Source organism: Parasteatoda tepidariorum, chromosome 2, assembly GCF_982258835.1.
Source record: "Parasteatoda tepidariorum strain Cologne lab strain chromosome 2, Ptep-v5.0, whole genome shotgun sequence".
NCBI lineage: Eukaryota > Metazoa > Arthropoda > Arachnida > Araneae > Theridiidae > Parasteatoda > Parasteatoda tepidariorum.
Genome location: NC_141756.1, coordinates 115,627,415 through 115,651,960, shown reverse-complemented (window position 1 = coordinate 115,651,960; position 24,546 = coordinate 115,627,415). Strand labels below are relative to the sequence as shown.

Sequence of the window (24,546 nt, the reverse complement as noted above, 5' to 3'; positions counted from 1 at the left end):
TTATTATTTTAGATGTGAAAAATCAAAACTTGATGGGAAATAAAGTAGTCTGGAACTTTCCTTGCTTGAGACAAAATTGCAATTTGAAAACACTCCAGTCAAAAATTGGATGATACGATCCAATAAATGCTGCACTGATAATCCACAAGAAAGGAAATCATCTCCAAAATGGGGAAAGAAAACAGTGAGGGATGACATAGATCTACTTCTCCACTGCTCAATTCTGTACCCTTTAAAAAGAAAACACTTCATATAAAAAATATGTTTATATAATAAATTTGCATGTTAAGGAATAAGTAATACATGTTTGAATTTAAACAATATATTTATATGTTAGGACAGTTTTCATACCTGCCAACATTGGAGAAATAAATTAACAAAGATTTTACTAACCGACCCAATTTTGGGTTAACGACTAGTGATGTTCAACTTTGTTGCCTTATAATTTTGTACCTAATCCAGAAGACAAGAGAACCCATGGATCAAGTAGTGGGAGAAATTTGCCTTTAAGGAGGGCTTTTTGATGCAATCAACTCGCATTTGAGTTAGATGGAGAGGAAGAAAACGAGAACCTCCCATCAAGGAAGGGGAATCTAATCCTTGATCCGTCTACCACTGAGGATATTTCAGAACTGTGGTCGGCGCCAGCCGGATGCGGAATGCGTATCGACCAGTCATCGCTCGATTGAAAGCTGGGTTTACCTCATTAGAAGGTGAACGCTCTATCCCTTGAGCCATCACGGCTCAAGTTAAACAATTAACACTCAACATACTGCAGTACTGGCATTAGCACCCTCTGTTGATGAATAAGAGAAGTATTTTAGCCATCAATGGATATTTTATCAAACATTTTTTTAAAAAATTCTTCAATAAATATGGGGAAATTCGAGAATATACAGGTAAACAGGAGATAGTCCTAAAATACAGGAGTCTTCGTTACAAAACAGGAGACTTGGCAGGTATGAGTTCTTTTAAAAAGGGGTATACTTTGTATTATCTATAATAATAAAAGGAAGAGTTTGCCTGTTTGTCTCTCTCATAACTCAAGAATCATTGAACGTATCATCCTGAAATTTGGAAAGTGTCTACAAGAGCAAATTTTGGCCCCCATACAAAAATTCGCCCCAAATTTTCAAATACTTTGTTCAGTAGACTACAACAATACTAGGAAGATTTAATATAGATACCATAGCTGGCAAGATGGATAGGAAAAAATCCAATAGATTTTAAGAAATATAAATTTCATAATAATTGTTGCATAATGTAAATACTTTACGCATAGGGAATTTTAGAGATTTTTATAGTTATCAAAATAGAAAGAATGCAATATTGCGTATCTAGGATTGACATTAGATGAACTTAAAATGTTTATGTTTACACACAATTTTGAATAGTAAGAGGCATTTAATTCATCAAAGGTAGTTAAAGTATTTTTTAATTAATTTAAAAAGGGAGTTCTGATAAAAATAAACTGAATATTTTAGGTCAAAAGCAGTTTTAAACTGATTTTTATATAAGAGACTACCTTTATTATATATAATACTTATTTTAATATTCAAGGAAGTAATAATATGTGCAAAATATCTATTTCAATTGGGATTTTTTACGAAACCTACTCAATTTTATCGAATTTTCTAAAAGGTGAAAAAACCAGGAGAATTTTTATTAAACCAGTAGACCAGGAAAAACTGGAAAAATCCAATAGAGTCGTAACTATGAGATACTATAAAAAAAGGTTTTTTACGGTCTCTCTAAAGGGATAAGACACAGAGAAAATTGTGTGATTGTTGTAAATTTTGACTATAATGAGTTGACCTTGAGCAACAGCCTTATGCTAAATGATTCAGAATACAGTTAATCTTTATTTTGATGAGATGAGCCATTAAAAACATGCTCTGCCTAATCTATTAACACAAAGGATAAAATCTAAGAATAAATTTTAAAAATGGAATATTTTTCAGCTTCACTAATTTGCAGTATAATGAAACTCTAGATAAGTTGAGAATGAATTTAAGAAAAAGGAAAGATGCATTTTAAAATGTAACAATTGAAATAGCACAATTATTTTAACAAAGAATAAAAAAATTAAGTGCTTTAATCATATTTATCTATCCTCAAAATAATTTGCAAACATTCTAAATAATTTTTTAATGATTTTATGAAATATTTTTGAAATAAAATGCAGTTTACTTACACATGGCAATTTAATAGTCTTAATCATGTAATAATTAGTAACTTTTACATAGTGTAAATCACATAATTCAAACTAATAAATCACATAATTCATAATAAATTGATTAGATGTGACTGCTATTCCGATAATTTTTTATAAGTTTATGGTTAACAATAATCTGACATCTTAAAATTCATTAACAAAAATTATTCTAGGTTATTTTTAAAAATAGAAAGGTATTTTTGCATAAATAGTGAACATTTAAAGCACATAACATAGTGCATATAACATCCTCATGTTTGACAATAACTTAGTATTTGAACTATTATATAATATTTTATATAAAAGCGTTAAGGCTTTTTAAATTAAGTAAAATTAAGGATTGAAATAGAAAAAAGTTTAAGCATAAAAAAAACTGTGAAAAGTTTATGGCATCAAAATATATAGCCTATTTCAAGAGTCGAAATTCAACTCTTCTTTCAATTGAAGAACTTAGTGTAAGAGGAGTTCTAAGCTACACTTTCAATGAAATTGAGATTCTTCAGGGAAAGAACTTATTTAAGTCTTACCTAACTGTTTGACATTAATTTAATTTATAATTTTAATTAGTCATCTTTAAATTTTGAAAATCTCAGTGGAAGAAGGCACTAATTGACAATCTAAGAGTTTTTACAGAATTGAAGAAATTAACAAGTGTATTTGGCAACTAACAGTGAACCATTAAAAGTTTATCTTATCATAGCAAAATAATATACCAAGAGAATAAAGGCTGTGAACTGAATAGTTAAAACTAATGTTAGGAATTTACCAAAATTTTGCAGGACAGGAAATAAAGGTAAATAAAGGTAGCCTGGATGAGAAAAGTAAAAACCAAAGAAGCAGAAAATGGATACCTAAAGTATATGCAAAACAATTTTTAAATAATTGAAAAAATACATAAATTTGAGCAAAAAATTAAAAAGTGAAAGAAGAAAACATATTTCCACAGAATATTAATAGCCTTTAAATAAATATATCAATGCGAGACTCTTTATTATATTGTGTAATCTTGATTTTAAATTGATAAAAATCTTGATTTTAAATTGGATAAATCGGAATCCTTATGTGAAATTTTTAAATCATGGGAATATGAATTGTGATGTGTAATTTGAACTCCCATGAATATAGATCATGGTTTTCAATTCAAAATATTGTCAATACAAATTACGACCTGTGATTTTAAATCACCTGAAAGTAATTTTAAATTGTTTTTGCATATACACTAAAAAGCGCAAAAAAACCAGATCTTTTTTCAAGAATTCAGGAAAGAGATAATCTTTAATTAAATTGAAAAAATAAATAAAAAGGAATTCTGCCAAAACACAGAAAAACCAATATCATCATCATAGTTGGCCAGACAGCCCAATGTGAGACAATGCCTTCCTCTGCAGATTTCTCCATGACGACTTCCGATTTATCTTTGATCTCCAATTTTTTTCATTAATTGCGAGAAAATCAGACTCCACTGAGTCAGCCCATCTCAACCGCCTCCTTCCCCACTTTCCTTTTCCAGTGGGTCTAAAAAGCAGTATCTTTTTTATTGTGTTTACTCATTCGAATCACGTGGGCGATCCAATTCATTCCATTTATTTTTATGTACTTAATAATATCAGGTTGTTTATAAATCTTGTACAGTTCAAAGTTAAATCTCCTTCTCCAGTTATTGTTTTCATTTACACCACCAAGTATAACCAGCAAGATCTTTCTCTCAAATATTGCGATACAATTTTCTTCCAATTTTGTCATTGTCCAAGCTTCAGAAGCGTATGTCAAGACTAGCTGGACAAGAGTTTTGTAGATTAAAAACTTTGTTTTAGAAAGAAACCTAGATTTAATAAATTTTCTCAGCCCATAGACAGCCCTATTCGCCAAATAGAGTCGGTTTCTTATTTCAGGAGTAATTCTGTTGTCAATGGTAATAATTGATCCTAAGTAAGTAAAACTCCTCACTGTTTCAAATCTATAAGAGTTTATTTCAAGATAGGGGTCTGGGACTCTGTTTCTTGAGAATAACATATATTTTGTTTTCTCTATATTTATGACCATGCCCATTTGCCTTGCAGGGGATAATGGCAAGAAATGCCTCTTTCAGGGCAGTCAGGGAACGAACAATTATATCAACATCATCAGCATATGCAAGTAGTTGTACTGATCTAGTAAAAATGTGACCACTGGTACTGATGCCTGAATCACGAATAACTCTCTCAAGTGCAATATTAAAAAGTAGACAGGAGGGAGAATCTCCTATTCGAACACCTGTGAATGTGTCAAGATTTTCTGACAGAGACCCCAGAAACTTAATCTTACACTACAATCTAAAAAACAAACACAGAAAAACCACATTTCTGAATATACGAGGGGACATCGCAATTTTCTTTCAATGTTTGCTATAGATTCCGTTTTTAGGCATGGACTACAGTTAGAGTATTAAGGGTAAGGTTTCTCACCTTTGACCACATATACAATGGAACTGACTGCACCCACATTCGAAGGAGAGCAAGTGTAGTTTCCTGAATTCGTCGGTTCCGGTTGTGCGTCCCTGATCTTTAGCCTACTGACTGCAGTATTTCCACTACTCTTCTGAACTGTGACTATACCAGAATACATAAGCTGGGGCTTTTGGACTGTCCGCAATGGCACATGATAGGTTGATGGAACTTCTTACTTCCGCATACATACCTGGACCTTCCATTATTCTAGCTTCAGGTATTGTGAAACATTAAAAAATAATCAGTAAAAAAAAGTCAATAATAGATTCTGTAATAATAAGGGAATGATTATATATATATACAGTCCCTGTGGCAGAATTTTTTCGGGCTTTCTGGGACATACCTCTCTGATACTAATATCTTTCTGCAAGATACTTTCAATGATAACAAACATATATGTTACTCATTTAAAATAACAAAAGCACTGTGTTTAAAAAAAAACTAAATGATTTTTTTTTTAATTGAACATGTAATAATTTTTAATTCTAATATTATGGGTGATATTCTTAAATTTTTTTAGGGGGGATGCACAAATTATTTCCTTCTTTGCAATTTGTAACTAGTAACTAATCATCACAATAATAAACATAATTAAAAATCATGAAATCTGTAGTAGTAATTGCCGAAAGAAAGATCGACAACAAAATCATGCGAATCGGACTCCTCAAATGTGTGTTTCGAGATTAGGTCGTTGTGGTAAGTAATAAATGACATCGTATAAAATATATCGGATTTCAAAACTAAGGAGAAATCAATCACAATAACTGCTAAAAATTCGACAGAATCATGGCCGTAAAGAGTATAGAGTGCATAGCCAAATCTTTCAACAAAAAATAAACACCTTTTAAGTACTTTTTAAGCACTATATACATTAACAAAGTGCAAAATAATACTTACAACAAGATTTTATAAAATATACAAATAAGACTTTATATGATAATGAGAAAATAACTAGTTTCTGACAAAGAACTTTTTTCTTGATTACATTAGCCGTTATAAAATGATTGAGAGATTTTTCGGTTTGCAGAATTGCACATGAGAAGGCAATAATCTCTCCGAACCTAGCTCAGTAGACACAGATACGGACTCGCAAGTATTTCATCAAACATGTAAAATAATTGGCGCTTTCATAAGCTATGGACCGACGGTATGGCGAAATGAATTGTGAAAACATTGAATAGAACAATGTGAAAAGCATGCTTTTGCATGATACGTCACGAATCGACACGGTCACGAAAAAAAATCTCATTTCTGAAAAGGGAAAATTAAGCACTTTTTAAAAACAGCCAATGAAAAAAGCACCTTTAAAAAGCTTTTAAATCACAAAAATTGAAAATATGCACTTTTTAAAAACGCTATGCACCATGAAGTAAACACTCAAATGCACAATTCATAAGTAATTTTACGTAAAATTTAAGAAGATTACGTTGTAAATTTCGGTAGAAAAGAAAAGTAATTGCTTTTTATTTTTCAAAGGAAAAATCTTTTTGCATGAACTCGGTAACGTTCTGCAACAATGTCGCCATATTTCTGTCGGGGTACAGTACAGTCCCGATTATTCGAATAAATGTGAACCACAACTAACTCAGTTAATGCGAGTATAAAAAAGGAAAGAAAAAGAGTGGAGAGAAGTGCAATATTTTTGACAAATACTAAAGTTATATGAGTACATAACATACAATTCATACAACATACAATTCATATTATAATTAAAATGTTACTTAAAAACACTTAAAGAGCATACTTTACGAAAATGAAAGAGTTTTTACTCAAAAAAGTCCTTAATCCTTTTCTGTTTTACATTACTTTGGCACTTTTCTGCAGCAATGTTTCGCCATTTTTTTAGAGATAACAGGAAGGCTGTTGTTTACTCTTTTTGTCGTTCTACATATTCAATAGAGCTTTCGATAGCTTTTAAAAATAAATCTGTATCTGTCCATTTGCATGAGAGATTTTTCTATGTTGATTTTCATTGTAACTGTCGTACTCATCTTAGCGAGATTCATTTTCATTATTGACAATATTAATGCATTTCATTGGATCAAAAAGTGCTGAATTTCGTTTTCTTGAGTGTCCGATATGAAATTCAGAATTTTTTTTGGTGGTAGTTTTAAAAATAAAATAGAACAACAACAAAAAATCCTTGAAATATGTGATAGCTCGGCTAAAGCGAAAACTTGGATAATCAGGACTCTACTGTATACATACAGCACAAAAAGTAATACATAGTAATAATTTAATAATACATATATGTATTACTAAATTTATGTGTATAATAATACAAGAAAAAAAAATTTTTAAGGAAAAGGAGAAAAATTAATAAATAAAAGTTTTTTAAAAATATTACAAAAATTAAAAAGTTGGAAAACAAAAAATTTAAAATATATATAATGTCATTGTTAGCTTACATGATTACATCCACAGAACAGAGTCCTTTCTAATATTGTATTGTATGAAGCAAAATACATCAATACAATATGTAAGAAGTACAAAAAAAAATGCTTTACTTAAAGAATAATTTTTCCCCTTGTTTTTTTTCTTTTTGTATTTTATCTTATTTTATGGGTTTCGCAGCTTATGTGCAGAAAAATAAAACTTCTCAATTTTCTTTAATAATCTCTCTTTTCTTGAATTATTTCTTCTCTGTTTAATGTGTTCGCACACACATATATATATACACACATACATATATATTTTCAAGCATGCATGAATTAATAGTAAAACATTTTCCCTTTGCTCTTTATGGGAATGTGCGATCTATTTAATAAACCAATTACAATTACTAAGATTTCCCTTATTCCCTAAAATGAAACATTTTATGGATTTATTTTGCAAGATTTTCCCTAACTTTTTATGAGAAGCACAACATTTCGTGAAGGTTCTCTGTCTAATAATTAATAAATAAATTTTATACTCTCTATCCCTGCCTAAGATCTGTTTTTTTATCCTTCCACTCGGCAACACTGAATATATATGGAAAAATACTTTACCAAAAATAATAACATAACGTGTAAGAAATAGCACACATAATAGAGAGGGAAAATATTTCAATTATAAATTTAAATTAAGGCAAAAAAAAAGGGACATTTAAGCCAAACTCCATTCTTACAAAGTTTTGCAAGCAAATATTGATAGAAAATTTGGATCATAAATGACTCACCCACTACCCAGTCTAAAGTAAATACTCTTGGATGGGAAGGAGGTGACCTGACACTCATATAATCCCTCATCTGCCAATTGTGGATATTTAATTTGGAGTGCCCAATTACTACTCATTTGCATGTAGACACTTTGGAATCGAGTGTCACTCTTGTAAGTATACTCCCCAACAGTCAACAGATGAAAATCTTTCAACCTAATCCAAGACACCTAAAAAAAATTATAAATTTATTATCTACTCAATTTAGTACAAAGATATTTCAGGCACCAATATATATTTAAAATTGTTGTTGTCTTTTTTATTTTTCTTAATTTTTACCAAAACACTATTTAATAGTGTTTTTTTAATTAATTTAGTTAATTTAATAGTTATATAGTGTTAGTTATTTTAATAGACTTTTAGCAAATTGTTGTTGTCTTTTTTATTTTTCTTATTTTTTACCAAAACACTATTTAATACGCAAGTATTATGTGCAAGAATAATGAGGAAACCTGGACAATATTATAAGATATAATATGCAGGGGTGATTGTGGGCCCAACTCAAAAATCCTGAAAATTTCTGAGCAAAATCATTCAAAAAATTAATATCTTTATAAATTTAAATAATTGAAATTTTCAAAACATGATATTATAAATGAATTATATGCAGCATAATTTAAATGAATAATTATGTGTAAGTTTACTTTTATCTCTAATCATATTTATCATTCTACCAGAAAAAATATTTACAAATGAAAGAGATGCCAAGTATAAATTCTAGTTCTAATATTTTTAAATAAAATATACAAGAATTTTTATAAATATATGTAATCGATGATTTCTTGAAGCATCTGGACTTTGGATTTCCGGAAACTTCGAAAGATCCGGAAATCCGGCTCTTTTCCGGAACACAATCACCCCTGAATATGAAACTTTTTACACAGGCTGCGTAGCCAAATCATTTAACAAAAAATAAGCAATACTATATACATTAACAAAGTGCAAAATAATTTTCAAAGACTTTAAATGATTGTAATAAAATAACTAGTCTCTGACAATGAACTCTTTTCTTGATTACATTAGTCATTATAAAATGATCAAGAGATTTCTTTATTCGATATCAGAGGGTGGGAATGAGGACTGAAGTTGAGAATAATTTGCAAAATGCAGCAGAGTTGCACATAAGAGTGCAATAATCTCATCGAAAATCAGCTGAGTAGATGCACAAAAGCAAGTATTTAATCAAACATGTAAAATGATTGGCGCTTTCATACGTTATGAACCGAGAGTACACCGAAATAGATTGTGGTTCAATGATTTAGGAAAACTTTGAATAGAATAATGAGAAAATCACGCTTTTGCGTAATGCATGGCGAAAATCGACATGGTAAAGAAAGAAATTTCATTTTCAAAAAGGGAAAATTAAGCACTTTTTAAAAACACCTTTAAGCACTTTTTAAGAACGCTACACACCCTGTTACACCTCAAATCAAATCTGAAAGAAAATGATAAAATTAAGAAATGGCAAAAAATATATCAAATTTTGAAGGAAAAATGATTGAAAGTTGACCAACTGGTAAAAAGAAAATTTCTAATAAATATAATCCTTTGATTATATTTTCTGATTTTATTAAATCAAATTTCTTTCATTCACTATACTTTAGTTTTAGAAGCATTAAAAATGTGACTTTTCCTACTTTTTCCAAATGAAATTTTTTTAAAAGACATTAAATTAAAATATAAAAAAAACTGGTTTACTGTGTAAAAAATGAATCAGATTCTAAGTGAGTTGTAAATTTCATTTATTATGAGAGTTTTTATTATGCATAGTCATTTAGAAAAATTAATTTGATTTAAAACTATTGAATTCAAATAATTTATTTCTGAAATAGGAATTTCATAATGTACTCGCAAGTAGGTAAAAAATATAACTGAATGCTTAATGTAAAATAGTACCGGAGAGTGGCTCACCTTGGGACATTTTTATTTTTGGCCTTAAATTTTAAATTATCTTTTAGTTCTTTTAGATTCAAATAAATTTCAGCATCACCTAACCTTGGAACATATTTTATTTCTATTGATTAAGCAGGTAGGAATTTATTAAGATTTTTATTTTCAAAGCATGTTTCATTACTTTCATATAAATGCTTAATTAGTTGTAGAAATAACTTTTAATGAAGTTATTTTTAATAAAGGATAATATAATGAAGTATAAAGCTTTCCCTTTAGAAGTTATCAAATTTAATTGTTCTAATACTAAGCCTAAAAGTATGATAGCTTAAAATTTTATATTAAGTATATAGTGCGGGACAGATGAAGGTGACCCACCTACATATACAAAATTAATCCTTATTAAAACAAGATTTTCAACACAAAGATATTGTGCATGCAAAACATTTTTTAATTTAGATAATCTTTGTTTATTAATAGTTATTATTTCTTATTTTAGGAACTCACTAGACTTGACTAATAACAAGAATTAGAATCAAAAAGTATAAAATAATGCAGCAGTTGTTGCTAACAATGTTGAAAAAGCTGCCGCAAATTTTAACAGGGGAAATGACTTATACAAAAGCTGTTGAATTCTACAGTATTAGTAAGACCACTCTAAACTGCCATTTTATTTCCTTTAAAAAAAAAATTTAAAAAAAAACAGCAGCCAAATTCTAACTTTCCATATATTTTAAATATACAGATTTGCAAAAATGTAACAATCCTCCAGGTACCATTAGGGATTAACAATATGCGATGCACATGCACTTACATAGGAGTGTGCTTCGCCAAACCAAATGAACATTCCTCCAACATGAGAGAATGAAAAAAAAAAATCTGGGAAAATGAGGATTTATTGCTCTCTGAATTAGTGAGAAATACATCCAGAAGAAAGCCATTAATTAGTGATTTATGCAATGATAACAGTGATGATGATGCTTGCAGCTTAAATGAAATGAACAGTGAAAGTGACAACAAAATATTTAACAATAAGAAAAAAGTTCATCTCCAAAAAAGTAGTGAAATAAGATTACATATTGGAGATTTTGCTCTTATCAAATTTGCTGGTAACAGAACTGATGTTGCCTTTGCAGGTTGTGTTGAAAGAGTTGATGGAGATGAATAAGAGTTATCAGTTTTGCGAAGAGTGAATCAATCTGCAACATTTATTTATCCCGAAAAAGGAGACAAATCATACATAGATTTAAATGACATTTTGTTAAAATTTAAGAAGAGCAAAGCTTTGAACATTCTTCAGGTTTGGTATTTGATTCTGAACAATTGGATTTGCATACAAGAAGTTGAAATTAACAAAATAAAACTTTATTAACAAAATTAATGTAAATTTATTTAGTTATACTATTTTTAGAAAATTTCTACTTAATTTTTCGCATCTTTTTCACTGTCCCACTAGGAGGTACACCTTGGGACAAATAACAAGGTAACTAAACATTTTTAAAATCTTTTCTATGGCAGATACAAAATCAAAACCTAGTTAAAAATGTTTTCAAATGTTACAAGAATACCAGGTAAAATTTTGACTATAATTGATCAAAATAAAATGAAAATAAAAAAGTGTCCCAAGGTGAGCCACCCTCCCCTATACATCTTTCTCCTTAATTAACACTTTATGAGTTATACAAAAGGTATGTTACTCCTCTAGAAAGATAATATAAGCTTGAACTTTGATTTTACATTATGAGTTAGGAAAGAGTGCAGTACAAGGTGATGAAGTATAAAACAATTTTTTTTTTCTTTTTAAATCAAATAATAAATATATTGACATAACAATTATTATGCAATTAAATGACATAACAAACAGTGAATATCATGAACATCAAACTAAACTCCAATTTGCTTTTCACCATTCCAGCTATATGACTACTTTAACAAGTTATTTGAAATTTTGCACAGAGTGATATATTTGATGACAGCATAAACATTACTTTAAAATACAAAAAGATTTACAAAGCTGCTGTCCTTTTACAAAACAGCTAATACTTATTGGTCATTCACAACAAAGTACCTTGCCTGTTTAATTTAGTGAACAATTCTGTATAATATTAATAAGAATCAAAAGTAGTGATATAAATGAGTAGCTTAAAAAACATACTGAATTGTGTATAAATTTTAACTAGAGCAATGTATTTACTATATATATGTTCAGTAAGAAGAAAATATTGATTAAAAAAATGTTACTAACTTGAATGATGAATGTCCCCCCCCCCATCCAGGTGTTGTACCAATCATACTCATATAACTTGCCTCATTCACAAAATTGTCCAGTCCGTGATACACACCCTGAAAATGCAAATAATCATAATTGAGTACACTTTCTTATTATTACTTTCAAATTATTTGTAAAATAAAAACAACCAAAATTGTACAAATGTAAAAAAAGATAATTGTTTGTTTGTTTGCATTAAAAAAAAAAACATTCAGTTTTAGTAAACCAAAGCCAAAAGAGCATGGCTCCAAGCCTTTTCAACTTATAAGCCATAAATATTCTTTGAACAATAAAATTTATAGTTTCTATATGACATCCTAATTTTTAATTTGATAATGATTCTTTTTATCAATGCATTAAAAAAAACTATAACAGCACAGATTAAAAACTTAAATAATGATATCATATTTGAAATTTAGGGAACACTTTCAAAGCATTAAGTTGAAGAGGTATTGAAGGTGCCAAAATCTTTTTTCAGATCACTACATTAGACTGTCCTTTCATAATACCATTTTAACAGAGTTGCCACTCAAATCTGGAGAGAAAAAAATTCCCTGTACGTATTATATGCAATATATTAAGAAGAAACACACTAATTTCTGTGTTCTTGTGTGAGCTAACTATATTTATTAATTTAAATTGCTGGAACAGCTGAACATACTTAATGCTATAGTAAATGAAATAGTTTAATGTAGCTGAAACATCATCCTTAAATATCCCATAGATTATGCATTGAGAGGTCACCATTTTTAAAAAGAAAATAAGAAACAAAATTCCCGGCATTTCCAAGTTTTCCCCTGTTCTCCTTGTAGAGTGGCAACCCTGTTCAAGTTACCCTATATAATTAAAGATATAAATATTTTATCCATGTAACTTTTATATTGTTCATTTTCAAATAAAAATAAAAGGTTTAGAATAACATTTTTGCATCTTCCTTCACACAATAACATGATGAATAAAAATCTATATACAAAAATACTGCACTTGCAAACAAAACATTTTAGTTTCATAATTAATAGGTTATAAAAATTTTGATCAGTTTTCTCATAATTTAGAACTAGAACGATCGAGGAAAAAACAAAAATGTAAATTTATGAAGTTGAATAAGAGGTTGAAGTTGAGTAAATTTTTAGGTCGAGAGGATGCAAGAGGAGGAAGGGACAAATGTTTTTATTTCCTACTATGTGTTGGAAAGAATCTGTTTTCTGACAATAAGCTGCTGTCAAGCAAACATAAAGAAAGGGCATGCTGACTTCGTTTTCTCTTTGAGTTTTGAGGGGGAAATGCATAGTATACGCATATCAGTGAACAAATAGAAGGTGAAAAATAAATAAAAGAAGAAAAATACATCCCTATACTTTACTCAGAAAAAGTAAAAAAAGTGACATGGTAAATACAAAATATTAATAAGAATACGAAAACGATTAAAATACGGCTATTGTTTGTTCAATAAAGTAAGAATAATCAGTTTCTTGTGTGAAAAAGCAAAACGCTAAAATTTTAAAAAGAAAAAAGTTAAATTGTTAACTAAAGATAAGGATACTATACTAAAAAAACATAAAAATGTAAGGGTAAAATTTTCAACTACATAATGTTTAGATAAATTGTAACCATTTGTTAGCTAGGCAGCTGTTAACTTAAACAGTTAGATAAAAAAAAAGCTTGGTAACAATTTTAGAAATTGAAAATAAATTACTATTTGCTACATTTTATAAAATAGTTACCAATTTTATTTGTTTGAAAATTTAGAAAAAATTGTAATTCTGTATAACTTTTAAAATTTCTAATACACTTACCAAAAACAAAGTTAGAAATTGATTAAAAGCAAACACATATACACCAAATTTAATGTAACAGAAAAGTAAAGATAATTTTAAATTTATCCTCGTTCATGATAACATTTGGAAATGTGACATCAATTCTAGGGCAGCTTCTTGCCTAGAAAACAACATAACTTTTGCAGAAATCTCTCATTATGTTTCTCTAAAATAAGTCAGAAGATACACACGAGAAAGTCGAGTAAAGATGTAGCCAAATGTTACTTATTCAATGCCCTAATAATTATATTTATTCTTAAGCTTATTAGCTTAAATTTTTTTTTGTGTTTCATTTTCTTTGCAATGGTTTGATTCTGTTCGGAAAAAATTGCTCTCGACATTTCATTTTAATAAAAGTTTTAAATTTCACTATGAACATTTTTTCAGAGATACAATTTTTCTTTATTGACCAGGTTTTTTTTAATACAGTGAACTCTTGCTACTTCAAAATCCAACAATAACTCCCTAATAATAGAACATAGACAATAGAACAATAACTCCCTTTATTACGTTAATATTTCGTGGTCCCAACAAACTTGCATATGAATTAATGTTATGTTTCTCTCAATATTACGATATTCTCTGAAGCAATAGACCGCTGCAAAATAATTTTTTTTCTCCAAATTTCAACCATATTTTCTCCATTTATTATTGGTTTTCAAACAATGCGAAAAAATCTCATTTTTTCCACCTTTTCTGACAAACGAAGACTCACTGCTGACCACCCCAAGAAGTTCCATTCTTAGAATTGCCTCCCTTATCTCTTTAAGGAGTCACAGACGCAACATTACCCTTTATGTTAAAAGCTGATCACGAATGACCGCAAGCATCACACCTGAAAGAGAATTTCTTTCTGTAGAGGGTGGGTGGATTCACAAAAGAAAATCATTTTCATGCTTTGGTTTCAATGCATACTTTGTTGGTTGACTTAACAGTAAAAAAAAAATGAATATACAAACAAAAATATCAGATTATTTTTAAAAACGGTTTTCAGGTATGTTTACGATCCTATTTTCTGGATTTATTTCAATTGTTTTTAATATTTTTATCCATAATTAACAATCTGCAAAATTTTTTTTTACATAATATATAAACGTATTTACAGTTAATACATATATAACATTTAAATTTAAAAAAAATCTTATTGTGTCCCTAAAGTATGTAAGCTCTCGTATAACAACATATCCCTCTACAACAATATATTTATTGGGTCCCCAAAATATTGTTGTAGAGAGGTTTTACTGTATTATTTCTGAATCATGCTTACCACAATATGTGCGATCTGTTAGACATAACACATTGACATAGTATCAGATGGATAAAAAACATTTATAAAAAAAGGGTCATTTTAAGAATCTTACTCTTCCAGTTGCAGAAATTCTTCCGTGTATATCACCTTGATTGATTAGTTTACCAGTTATAGAAGCGTGGGAATTCATATCTGTATGACCTAATAAGAGGATAAAAGCATACATTAAAGAAAATACTTGTTATTGTTATATATAAACTTGCATTGTTATTGTTATACATAAATTTTGACAACAAAAAAAACTTACATTTTTTTTATAAATTCCGCTAGAAAAAAAAATTCCAAGAAAAATATGAGTAAGTGCGTTTTTTTTTCTCTTCTTCAAATCTTCCACAGATTAAATCAAACTTAGTAATGATCAATTGTCTGGCGTATCACAAAATAACCAACCATTTTAAGGAATGTGGCATAAAACAAGTCAGAATGGGGAATAAAAGATTCTAAATTCGGAATTATTGAAAGTATAAATAAAATTTTAAAGACTGTATTTGAAAAGTGGCTCTATTAACTGTGATCATAAGGAGTAAACAGTAGAATTTTTTAAATTTCTTTTCTTAAAATCTATTTTCAACTAAGTAATTTTCAATAATGCTTGAAGTTCCTGAGAAAAAAGTTCCACTCAAATACACTGTTGACCGACAGAAATTTATGATAAAGAATCTTCCAGACAAATCAGAAATTTTTGTTTTCTGTTTACTGCATATAGATAGGAAATCAGTAGCTTTGGTAAACAAGGATAACTTTAAAGAAACATTAATGTCAGAAAATACTATACGATGCAATGAGATCAAGGCTCATTATGTAATACTTGGTAAACAAAAAACAAAAAGAATTCACACAGATGTTTTTCCACATCTGCTCTCTTTCTATTAACTTATGTTCTTTCAGATTTGATACTTCGATCAATACATTCTCATGAATACATTAATTACCAACCAGCAAGATAAGTTGAAAGTTTTTAATGATTAAATATTTTTTCTTAAAATAAGGAGGGCAAAAAAGTTGTTGTGAAAGATCATGTAGGGTTTGAAAAAACCCGGGTATTTTAGAAAAAACCTGGGGGGGGGGGGGAATTGGGTTTTATTCGAAAAAACCAAATTGGGTTCTTTCATTTAGTGCTCATAAGCTTTAAGTATTACTGTGTAAATATTTTTATTAAAAAGTGTAGTATAAGCTTAAAAATAGAAATAAATCCAAAAAGTTATTTTAATTTTGTCATAAGTATTTTATATTAAGTTTAAATAACGCATTATCACCAATACATACTTGAATCTTCTTTATTGTTAAGTACATGAAGTTTCACAATTTTTTACTCAACATTATAAAAGATAAATGCAGAAATAAAAAAGGAACAAGTTGATTAATCTTTTTGCTTTCACACATTTATTTACTATATTTATTAAACACATATATATACATATTACCTATTATAAAATTATAATCAGTAAATATTTATAATCAGTAAAAACTAAAATTTCATCTGACCTTAATAAAAAACCGAAATAAATATTTAATGGAGTTCCATATTTTTATAATAAGATTAATAGAAAGTGAAATTAAAATTATGTATAATTATCAGTTACATGTCCCATTTTTTTCAAATAATTAATCCTAGGAAAATAATTTCATTTTTAGATAAATAATTTTAAAAAGTTCTCTTATAAAAAGTTTTAGCTTATTTTTTAAAGCCAGAAAAATAAAACTGTTTAAATTTGTTAATGTATCCCTTACTAAAAAAAAGAAAAAAAAATTTCCAATTTTTTTTTAAATATAGGAATTAATAATAATAACCTGTTTATTAATATATAAAGAATGCAACTAAATTTGATTTAATTTCATTAAAATATTTTTTTGAAAAAACCCACTTAAAGTTTTCAATACTACTATAAAATTAGAGATTCAAGTGTTTCCTTTACTTTACAAATATTAAAAACTTAATCATATGAAACATGCAAGTCTATTTGACAAATTTACTCCGCACAAAAAATTATATGGAATTAAATGTGCATCATTAAGTTTTAATAAAAAAATTTGTTGTTTTTGTTGTTGTTGAAAAAACCCACTTATTGTTCCAAGTAGGTTTTTTCAAGGTGGGCCCACCCAATAAAACCCAGGCGGGTTTTTTCAAAGTGGGCCCACTTGGCAAACCCTGTCATGCATTAACATGTTCTTGGTCAGAGGAGATTATATTGAGCAGTTTGAATTACGAATTGTTCATAATCTTAAGAATGATTCATTTCAAATAAAAATAAAATAAAAAAAAACATTAACAAAACAGTTCTTACTTTAAATCTATATATTAGTCCTATACTACCTTTTAAGTAAGCAAATAAATATAATATCTTACCTATAGTCTGGGCATAAATGTTGGCAATTCAACCCATTTCTCTCTCTCTGGTACCCATGTCAGGGGCAGGCACATCTAAACCTGGTCCTATAGAGCATAGAGAAGAAGGAAAAAAATTACATATTGGTAGTCATTGATATTTTATTTATTTATTTTTAATTATAAATAGTGCACTTCAGGGCTTAAGAGAAGAAGGGCATTAATTACTGAAAGCTGAAGCAACAATTCCCCACCTCACAGATCTCATAAATCCCAACTAAAGGATATGAAAACTTTGATGTTTACACTTTCTGTACGAAATGAGTTGAATGTTCAACAACTTTTCTGATAATAACTGTCAAAATTTACACTGCTAGCAAATTATTTGTGTTCAAAAATATAGAATTCATACATTTTCTTGGTATTTATCATAATATTAAAAAATAACATTTTAAAGTTAGAAAAATTTCTCAATGGTTGTCGTTCATTATAGTTTTCTAACTTTTGCTGTTAAATAAAAGAAAGCATCTAAAAGCATTTCTATAGTTACATATTGTTTCATAATAATAGTTTATTAATTGTAATGTCTATTTTTTTTAAATATATTTTCATATATTTATACATTATCACTAAAAAATGAAAACTTGAAATGCTAATTTCCTAAAAAAACAATCTTTGAGCATATAATAATGGAAATATTACTTTTTCTCATAAATATTTAAAAGTGAGACGTTATAATTTAAACACATAAATATTTTGAATAATGACATTAAAAAATACATTCATTGTGAAATTGGAAGAAGAGAAATTCAATGGAAAAATTCTAATAAAAGTTCTTAAATGTGTAGTTGTTCAACATAAAGCATAATGCAGGGTTCAGCACAGGACATTGTAGAAAAAGTGGTGAAAAAAGTGATTAAAATTTTTTAAAAAGTGATAAATAGTGACTTAATTAAAAACAGTGTTATTATCTTAACATCCTTAAAAATATTCAAATTAAAGAAAAATTGATCCAAAAACATTTTTTGCTATAGTAATCAAATATAACTTTAAATCACATTTTAATTAACTGCTATTAAAAAAAATACATAATAAACATTAGTTTTTCCTAACAAAAAAAAATGTTGCATGTTTAACTTCAGTTCCAACAACTTAAAATATTATATTAAAACAGCAGTGACATATTCCAAAGTTTAATTTCATTTCATTCAGTATAAATAAAATTTATTCAGAACATTGAAAACTGAACAAAGTGACATTAAATTTAGTTAAACTTTTAGCTTTACATTAAGCTAGTTTTAAAAATTTTGTTTACTAAAAAAATTTTGACCATTCATAATTTAAAAGCATCTACCTATGAGCCAAAAATAAACTACATTATTAAGAAAAACATATTTACAGGGGTGATTGTGAGCCCAAGTCAAAATTCCGATTCTTGAGATAAAAAAAAAAAAAACAGTTTAAATTGAAAAATTAGAAAAAAATTTAAACAAGGTTTTTTTCCATTTTCTCAATATTTCTTAGTTTACTGAAGATATATTTAAGATTTAACACATACCTACGATGACCTGGAGAAGTAATTAAAATTTACAAATATATATTTCTTTCTTGAGTTTATGATTATAACAACTATTTACTGATAAAAAATGAATATTAATCATGAATATGAGCTTATAAAGTATCTCTCCGGCTCTTTCTTACAAACAACTAAAATAAACTGAGCTTTTAAGTCCCACCTTTGAAATTTTGATTTTCGGAAACTTCTGTGATCAATGATTTTTTGAAACGTCTGGGTCTCCGGAAACTTCCGGATCACTGTCAGCGAAAATTCCGGAAATCTGGATTTTTTCCGGAGCACAATCAGCCCTGCATGTAATGAGGAATAATCACTTTTCAATGCTTAATTAGATAGAGCAGCTGCAATGATAAGGGGTTTAGAAAGCAAATCAAACACCTAAAAATCCTTTCTTTGTCAACTGAAGAGCGAAATTCCTAGCTATTTTCTCCAGTTCAAACAAATAACAATGAGTAGGAAAGAAAAAAAGAAAAAGAATTGAGGAACTAATTTTATGTCCAACAAATTTAGTACTTTTTAATAATGAATAACATAATTAATCTTATATTTTCATCATTTAAAATTTTTAACAGAAAAATAAAATTATATCAAATAGCTCAGTTGGTCAGAAAATATAGAAATTGAAAAACATTCAAAATGTAAAATGCTGGTTAAATAAATAACATTATATTACATTAAAATAAAACTATTAGTATAAATATGAAAGACCTAGGAAGAAAAATTGGCCATACAAAAATCAATTTAATTGTCAAAACTTATAACTTCACAAAAATTAAAAATTTATTACTAACTGATTCCCTAATATGCTGCGAGGAAAATTCCAAATTGCCAGTACCTAGCCTCAAACACTATCAGTTCATAGATTTAAAATTTTATTAGCTTAGTTTTTAATACTTGTAGAAAAATGGCGAGTTAAAAAATTTTCAATCCTGAGAATAAAAAAAAAATTATAAAATAAATGAAAAATCATAGATTTGAGGAAATATCTTGCCATTATAGATTGAAATTATGCTACATGGAATAAACCAAAAAACTAATTATAATCCTAAAAACTTTAAGGAATGCACGATTTTTAGAAAACATATCTAATTTGATTTAAGAGGACAGATATGATTTAACAGATCATTAATGTAGCAATAAAAAAACAAATTGTTATATTACTACTTTCTTAAATAAATTGTGCAGTCAATTAATGGATTGAAAAAAAAAAACTTTATCACTTAACAAATAAGCTTTTCAATTTAAATTTAAAAATTTTCTTCTTAAGCTTTTAATGAAACTTAAATACGTTCACTAATTAAAACCGTATAATGTCAATAGAGTTTAACAAATTACCTTGAAACACAATTAGATACACATTATTACAGAGAACCTTTTAATCAACACACTTTTTAAATATAAATATGATATAAGTTTTGCACCAATAATATGCTATATCAGAATTGCGTATACTAACTTGCAGTCCTGGATACGTTAAACTGCTTAGGAAAGGATGATCTACTTGCTTAATAACTTTAGCTTCAGCTTTCTTTGCATCATGCTCCGTCACTAAAGATGATAATCTGAACACATCTAAAGTATATTTTCTAAAAATATAAACTTTGTTTAGTTAAAATAAAATAGTTTATAGCATACAGAGACATTATTATATAAAGAGAAATCTGATTGGTTTTATAAACAAGCTTGTGTAATGGTGAAAATTAAAGACATAAAAATTAGACTAACAAGGGAAGTACACATCTCAAAACAAAATTAAACTTCACTTGAAGAGCATGTTTGAAAACTTTGGATGGGGACAAAATTAGACATCTAATTTGCCCCATTAAAATTTCAGTTCATTTATTTTTAAACTAACAAAATTTTCAGACTTATGTCAATGGTGCTGTAATGATTAGGCTCTATGCCTTCTACCAGAGAGATCTTGAGTTGGGGATCCTGATCTCAGCTGGCACAATTGAATTTTATTTCTAATTTTCTATTCTAAAGAAGATTGATAACTATCTAATATGCTTTATTCAATTTATAAATAATTATTTTTTAATTTAAATGTATTTTTTTTAAAAATTAAATTTTTAAAAACATAAAAAATTAAAAGATATTTATTTTTTAATTAAAATGTATGGATTATTTAAAAAAGAATTATACAATTTTCATTTAAATTTTGAATTTCAAATTTTTTAAAATAATCCATACATTTTAAATAAAAAATAAAATTTTTAGATTGTAATTTTAAAAAGATTACAAAACGTTATTTCAAATTTTAAAATTTTTTTCTCAATAACCTAGATATTTTAATTAAAAAAATTTAAAAAAATATTTTAAATTTCTATTAATTTAGTTGTTCTTAAGAATTTAAGTTTTAAATAAATAAAAAATTTATTAAATGAATAAAATATATGATAAAATAAATGAATAATAGAGATATAGTTCAACCTTCCCAGCTGGGATTTAATCTCAGGACATCATTTCTACGAGTTTAAAAATAAATGAACAGAAACTTTAATGGAGCATATTTTACCCCAGTTAGGCAGCTAATATAAGCCCTATCCAAGGTTTATAAAAATGCTCTTAAATTTAAGTTTAACTTTGCTTATATAGGAATTTTTAAGCTGTCCACTTCCCTTGTAAGCAGGATTGTTCTGATTTTACCCAACCTGAGAAAACCCACTTGAAAAAAACTCACGTTTTTTCATAATTGCATTTTATTATTAACAAATCAGCTCAAGATATTAAGTTTATAATAGAACAAAATATAAACTACATACATGGAAATATTTATATTTCCATTACTTCTATATTCTGTTCATTAAATTTTAATTAAATATGTATTATTAGAAAGTGGAAATAATGTACTAACATATTCTCACAAAAATTTGAGATACTAATTCACAATATAATTAAAACCAGTAACAAGATACAATATAAAATATGATTAGAATCACATTTCAATGAAAAAGGAAAATATTTTTTTTAAAAAGTGTATTTTAAATACTATTTTCCTAAACAGTGAGTCTAATTACATAGTTTAAAATGATACTTTTAAAAAATAGCCCCTTTTAACTGGTAAAATACTTCAATTCAAAATTCTTGTTCTCATATAACCCTTGTTGTTGAAATAGTAGAGCTTATACTAGAAGAACGCTTTGACTATACATAAAAAAGGACACAATAACACTGTTAGAAAAGTAATGTAATGCACAATTGCATAAATACATTCCCCACGTTAAGAATTTACTTTGAAAATTGACTTTCAATTGAATAAAAATAAATAACTCATTTCTTCACTTAAACATTTAGTAGTTTTTATAAATCTATCCTAAAACAGAATATGTAAATCCTACAAAAGGTAATTGAACCCTATAACTCTCATTAAAAAATTATTGCTAATTTATCAATGTAAATGATATTGATAATAAAATGTATTAATATCTATTTTAATATTAATAAAATTAATGGTATTCATTCATGCAGCTCTAAGACTTTAATGAATAAAAGAAATGATGAAAAAATCCAATTTAACCCTGACAAAATAAATTTTTTTTCCAATCCTGCTCGTATGTGCCATAGGACATATATTGTATCATTACTAGTAACCATTAATCCTTTAAACGATTACATATCAGGCAAAATTATACTGAAATTGCCCTCCTACACACTACTTTTTCAGGTAGATATTTACTCATTAAGATATATTTGGAACTGGCCACATGCAGCAATTATTCTTTAAAAAAAAACTCCCAATCATACAATCATTTGTTCTTTCCAGAAAAATAAAACAGCAACTTTACCAGCTTCATGAAGTCATAATTCACAACAGCCAATCACATCTTCTAAATCAGTCAGAAATCCTTCATCTGAATTCTCCTATCAAATATTGCCTCCAAGACTATGCAAATAGCTATGACGATCATGACACTAAAGAATAAAATTATAAATCTCAATAATGGGCAGAAAAAGAGATTTTAACTTTTTATTCAGTAATATGTTTCTACCCTTAGAGCTGTTTTTTAAAACTGATCTTTTTGGAATCAAGCACTTTTTTAATAGCTGGAACACTCAAATAACATTTGGAATTATATGGTTCAGGCTAGATTTTAATTAATAGCTGGAACACTCAAATAACATTTGGAATTATATGGTTCAGGCTAGATTTTAATAACCAGTTTCACCATAACATGATAAAAAGTAGGTTTTTAGTGGTTAAAAGAGATGAAAATAAACAAAACCTGTTAAAAATTAGCAGCCCATAATTTATTTGCATGTTTACTACTTATAGCTGATACAATTAAATAATATATATATTTTACAGTTAATACTTGGCAGTAATGGATAATATATAATTTAAAAAGCAATTAAGGACTAAGGATGTACTTAAACATTTTCACTAAAAATATTATTTTAAACAAGTTTGGGACTAGAATTATTATTCTCCTACCATGTTATCATAAACTCACTTTAATAAATACTTAAAATAATAAAAGCACTTTATTTTAATAATAACCAAGACTGCTATTTTTCTTGTTTAGTACCTTATCCTATAGCTTATTACAGAAAATTATTAATTTCTGATAATTTTTTTGTTTTTGCTGTTCCTACCTGAAAATTTTTAGGATTTAACCTATGTACTATATAAAAGCAAATAATCATTCGTTTATGATTATAAAACTAATTGTTTACAAAAGAGAAAGCCGACAATTTTTTTCCACTACTGAAAAAACTTAGGAAACTGAATAGCACCAAAATGAAATTATCCCCAAGTAATTCTGCACCAATATTTTGTTTTGAAAATAGATCAATCACAATATTTTTTGTCTTGAAACCCAGTTTTATTTTTAAAATTTAATTTTAATACTTCAAACACTTAATTTTAATGAATTAACGCAAAGTTTAGTAAAAATCGATAGCTTTATAAAATTTTTTGACAGACCTCACAAAAGATATGAGTGTCATTTGACTTGTAACTGTATCATTTACTATAAAAAATAATAGTTATAATTAATAATATAATTTGATTTCATATTAAAGTCGAATGAATTAATAAAAATCACTCGGATACCATAACTAAAAGAAATATGAGAAAAACAGTCCCATACCCAAATGCTGATTACAGAATACATAAAAAATTAAACTCAACCTGCTTTTCATCAGTTGCATCATTAAAAGTAGGAACACTCATCCTAATTCGGAATTATATTCATTAGAAAAGTTATTGTCCTATATTTATTTTAGAAAGACTAAATAATAACTAGAATCTTGAATCAGAAAGGGATCAAATTTTTTGTTTTGCTAAGTTGCTTGCTGCTGCATATGTCTGTGCGATTTAAAACAAGCTTTTAACTTTCAAAGCTTTGTGGAGACGTAGTAGCTATAGGTGGCGTAGGTATGTAGGTACTTTATTTACATAGCACTAGAGCTTGTGGCGTAACTACCACTACGAATTTAAACATCAATACAGTAAA

General features: G+C 27.6%; 1 protein-coding gene across 19 annotated transcripts; it reads right to left on the bottom strand.

Moving 5' to 3' along the window:
- On the bottom strand, positions 1-24,546 carry LOC147816084 (uncharacterized). Of its 19 annotated transcripts, XM_087158131.1 has the most exons (11): positions 24,222-24,535; positions 22,876-23,002; positions 20,544-20,673; positions 17,533-17,619; positions 15,433-15,451; positions 15,238-15,326; positions 14,568-14,711; positions 12,036-12,133; positions 7,862-8,070; positions 4,660-4,908; positions 1-230 (listed from the first exon to the last, which is right to left on the bottom strand). In XM_087158131.1, the coding sequence occupies exons 8-10, from the start codon at positions 12,060-12,062 to the stop codon at positions 4,785-4,787; spliced, it is 360 nt and encodes a 119-aa protein (XP_087014257.1). In that variant the 5' UTR covers positions 12,063-12,133; positions 14,568-14,711; positions 15,238-15,326; positions 15,433-15,451; positions 17,533-17,619; positions 20,544-20,673; positions 22,876-23,002; positions 24,222-24,535; the 3' UTR covers positions 1-230; positions 4,660-4,784. The 19 variants fall into 19 exon arrangements, 18 of the variants coding, with proteins under 18 accessions (XP_087014257.1, XP_087014245.1, XP_087014246.1 ...); XM_087158119.1 differs by lacking the exon at positions 14,568-14,711 and having other exon boundaries at positions 12,098-12,133; positions 24,222-24,541; XM_087158120.1 differs by lacking the exons at positions 14,568-14,711; positions 15,433-15,451 and adding an exon at positions 19,248-19,377 and having other exon boundaries at positions 12,098-12,133; positions 24,222-24,538.

What these genes read in the sequence shown, in the direction of transcription:
- LOC147816084 (XM_087158116.1), bottom strand. Translation starts at nt 24,244, where the DNA reads ATGATGCAACTGATGAAAAGCAG. An exon ending in CATGATGCAAAGAAAGCTGA is followed by an intron (nt 12,597 to 20,607) that starts AGCTAAAGTTAT and finishes TTTTTTCTCTCC; the next exon opens with AGATTTGAGTGGCAACTCTG. An exon ending in TACTTTAGACTGGGTAGTGG is followed by an intron (nt 4,909 to 7,861) that starts GTGAGTCATTTA and finishes ACCTGAAGCTAG; the next exon opens with AATAATGGAAGGTCCAGGTA.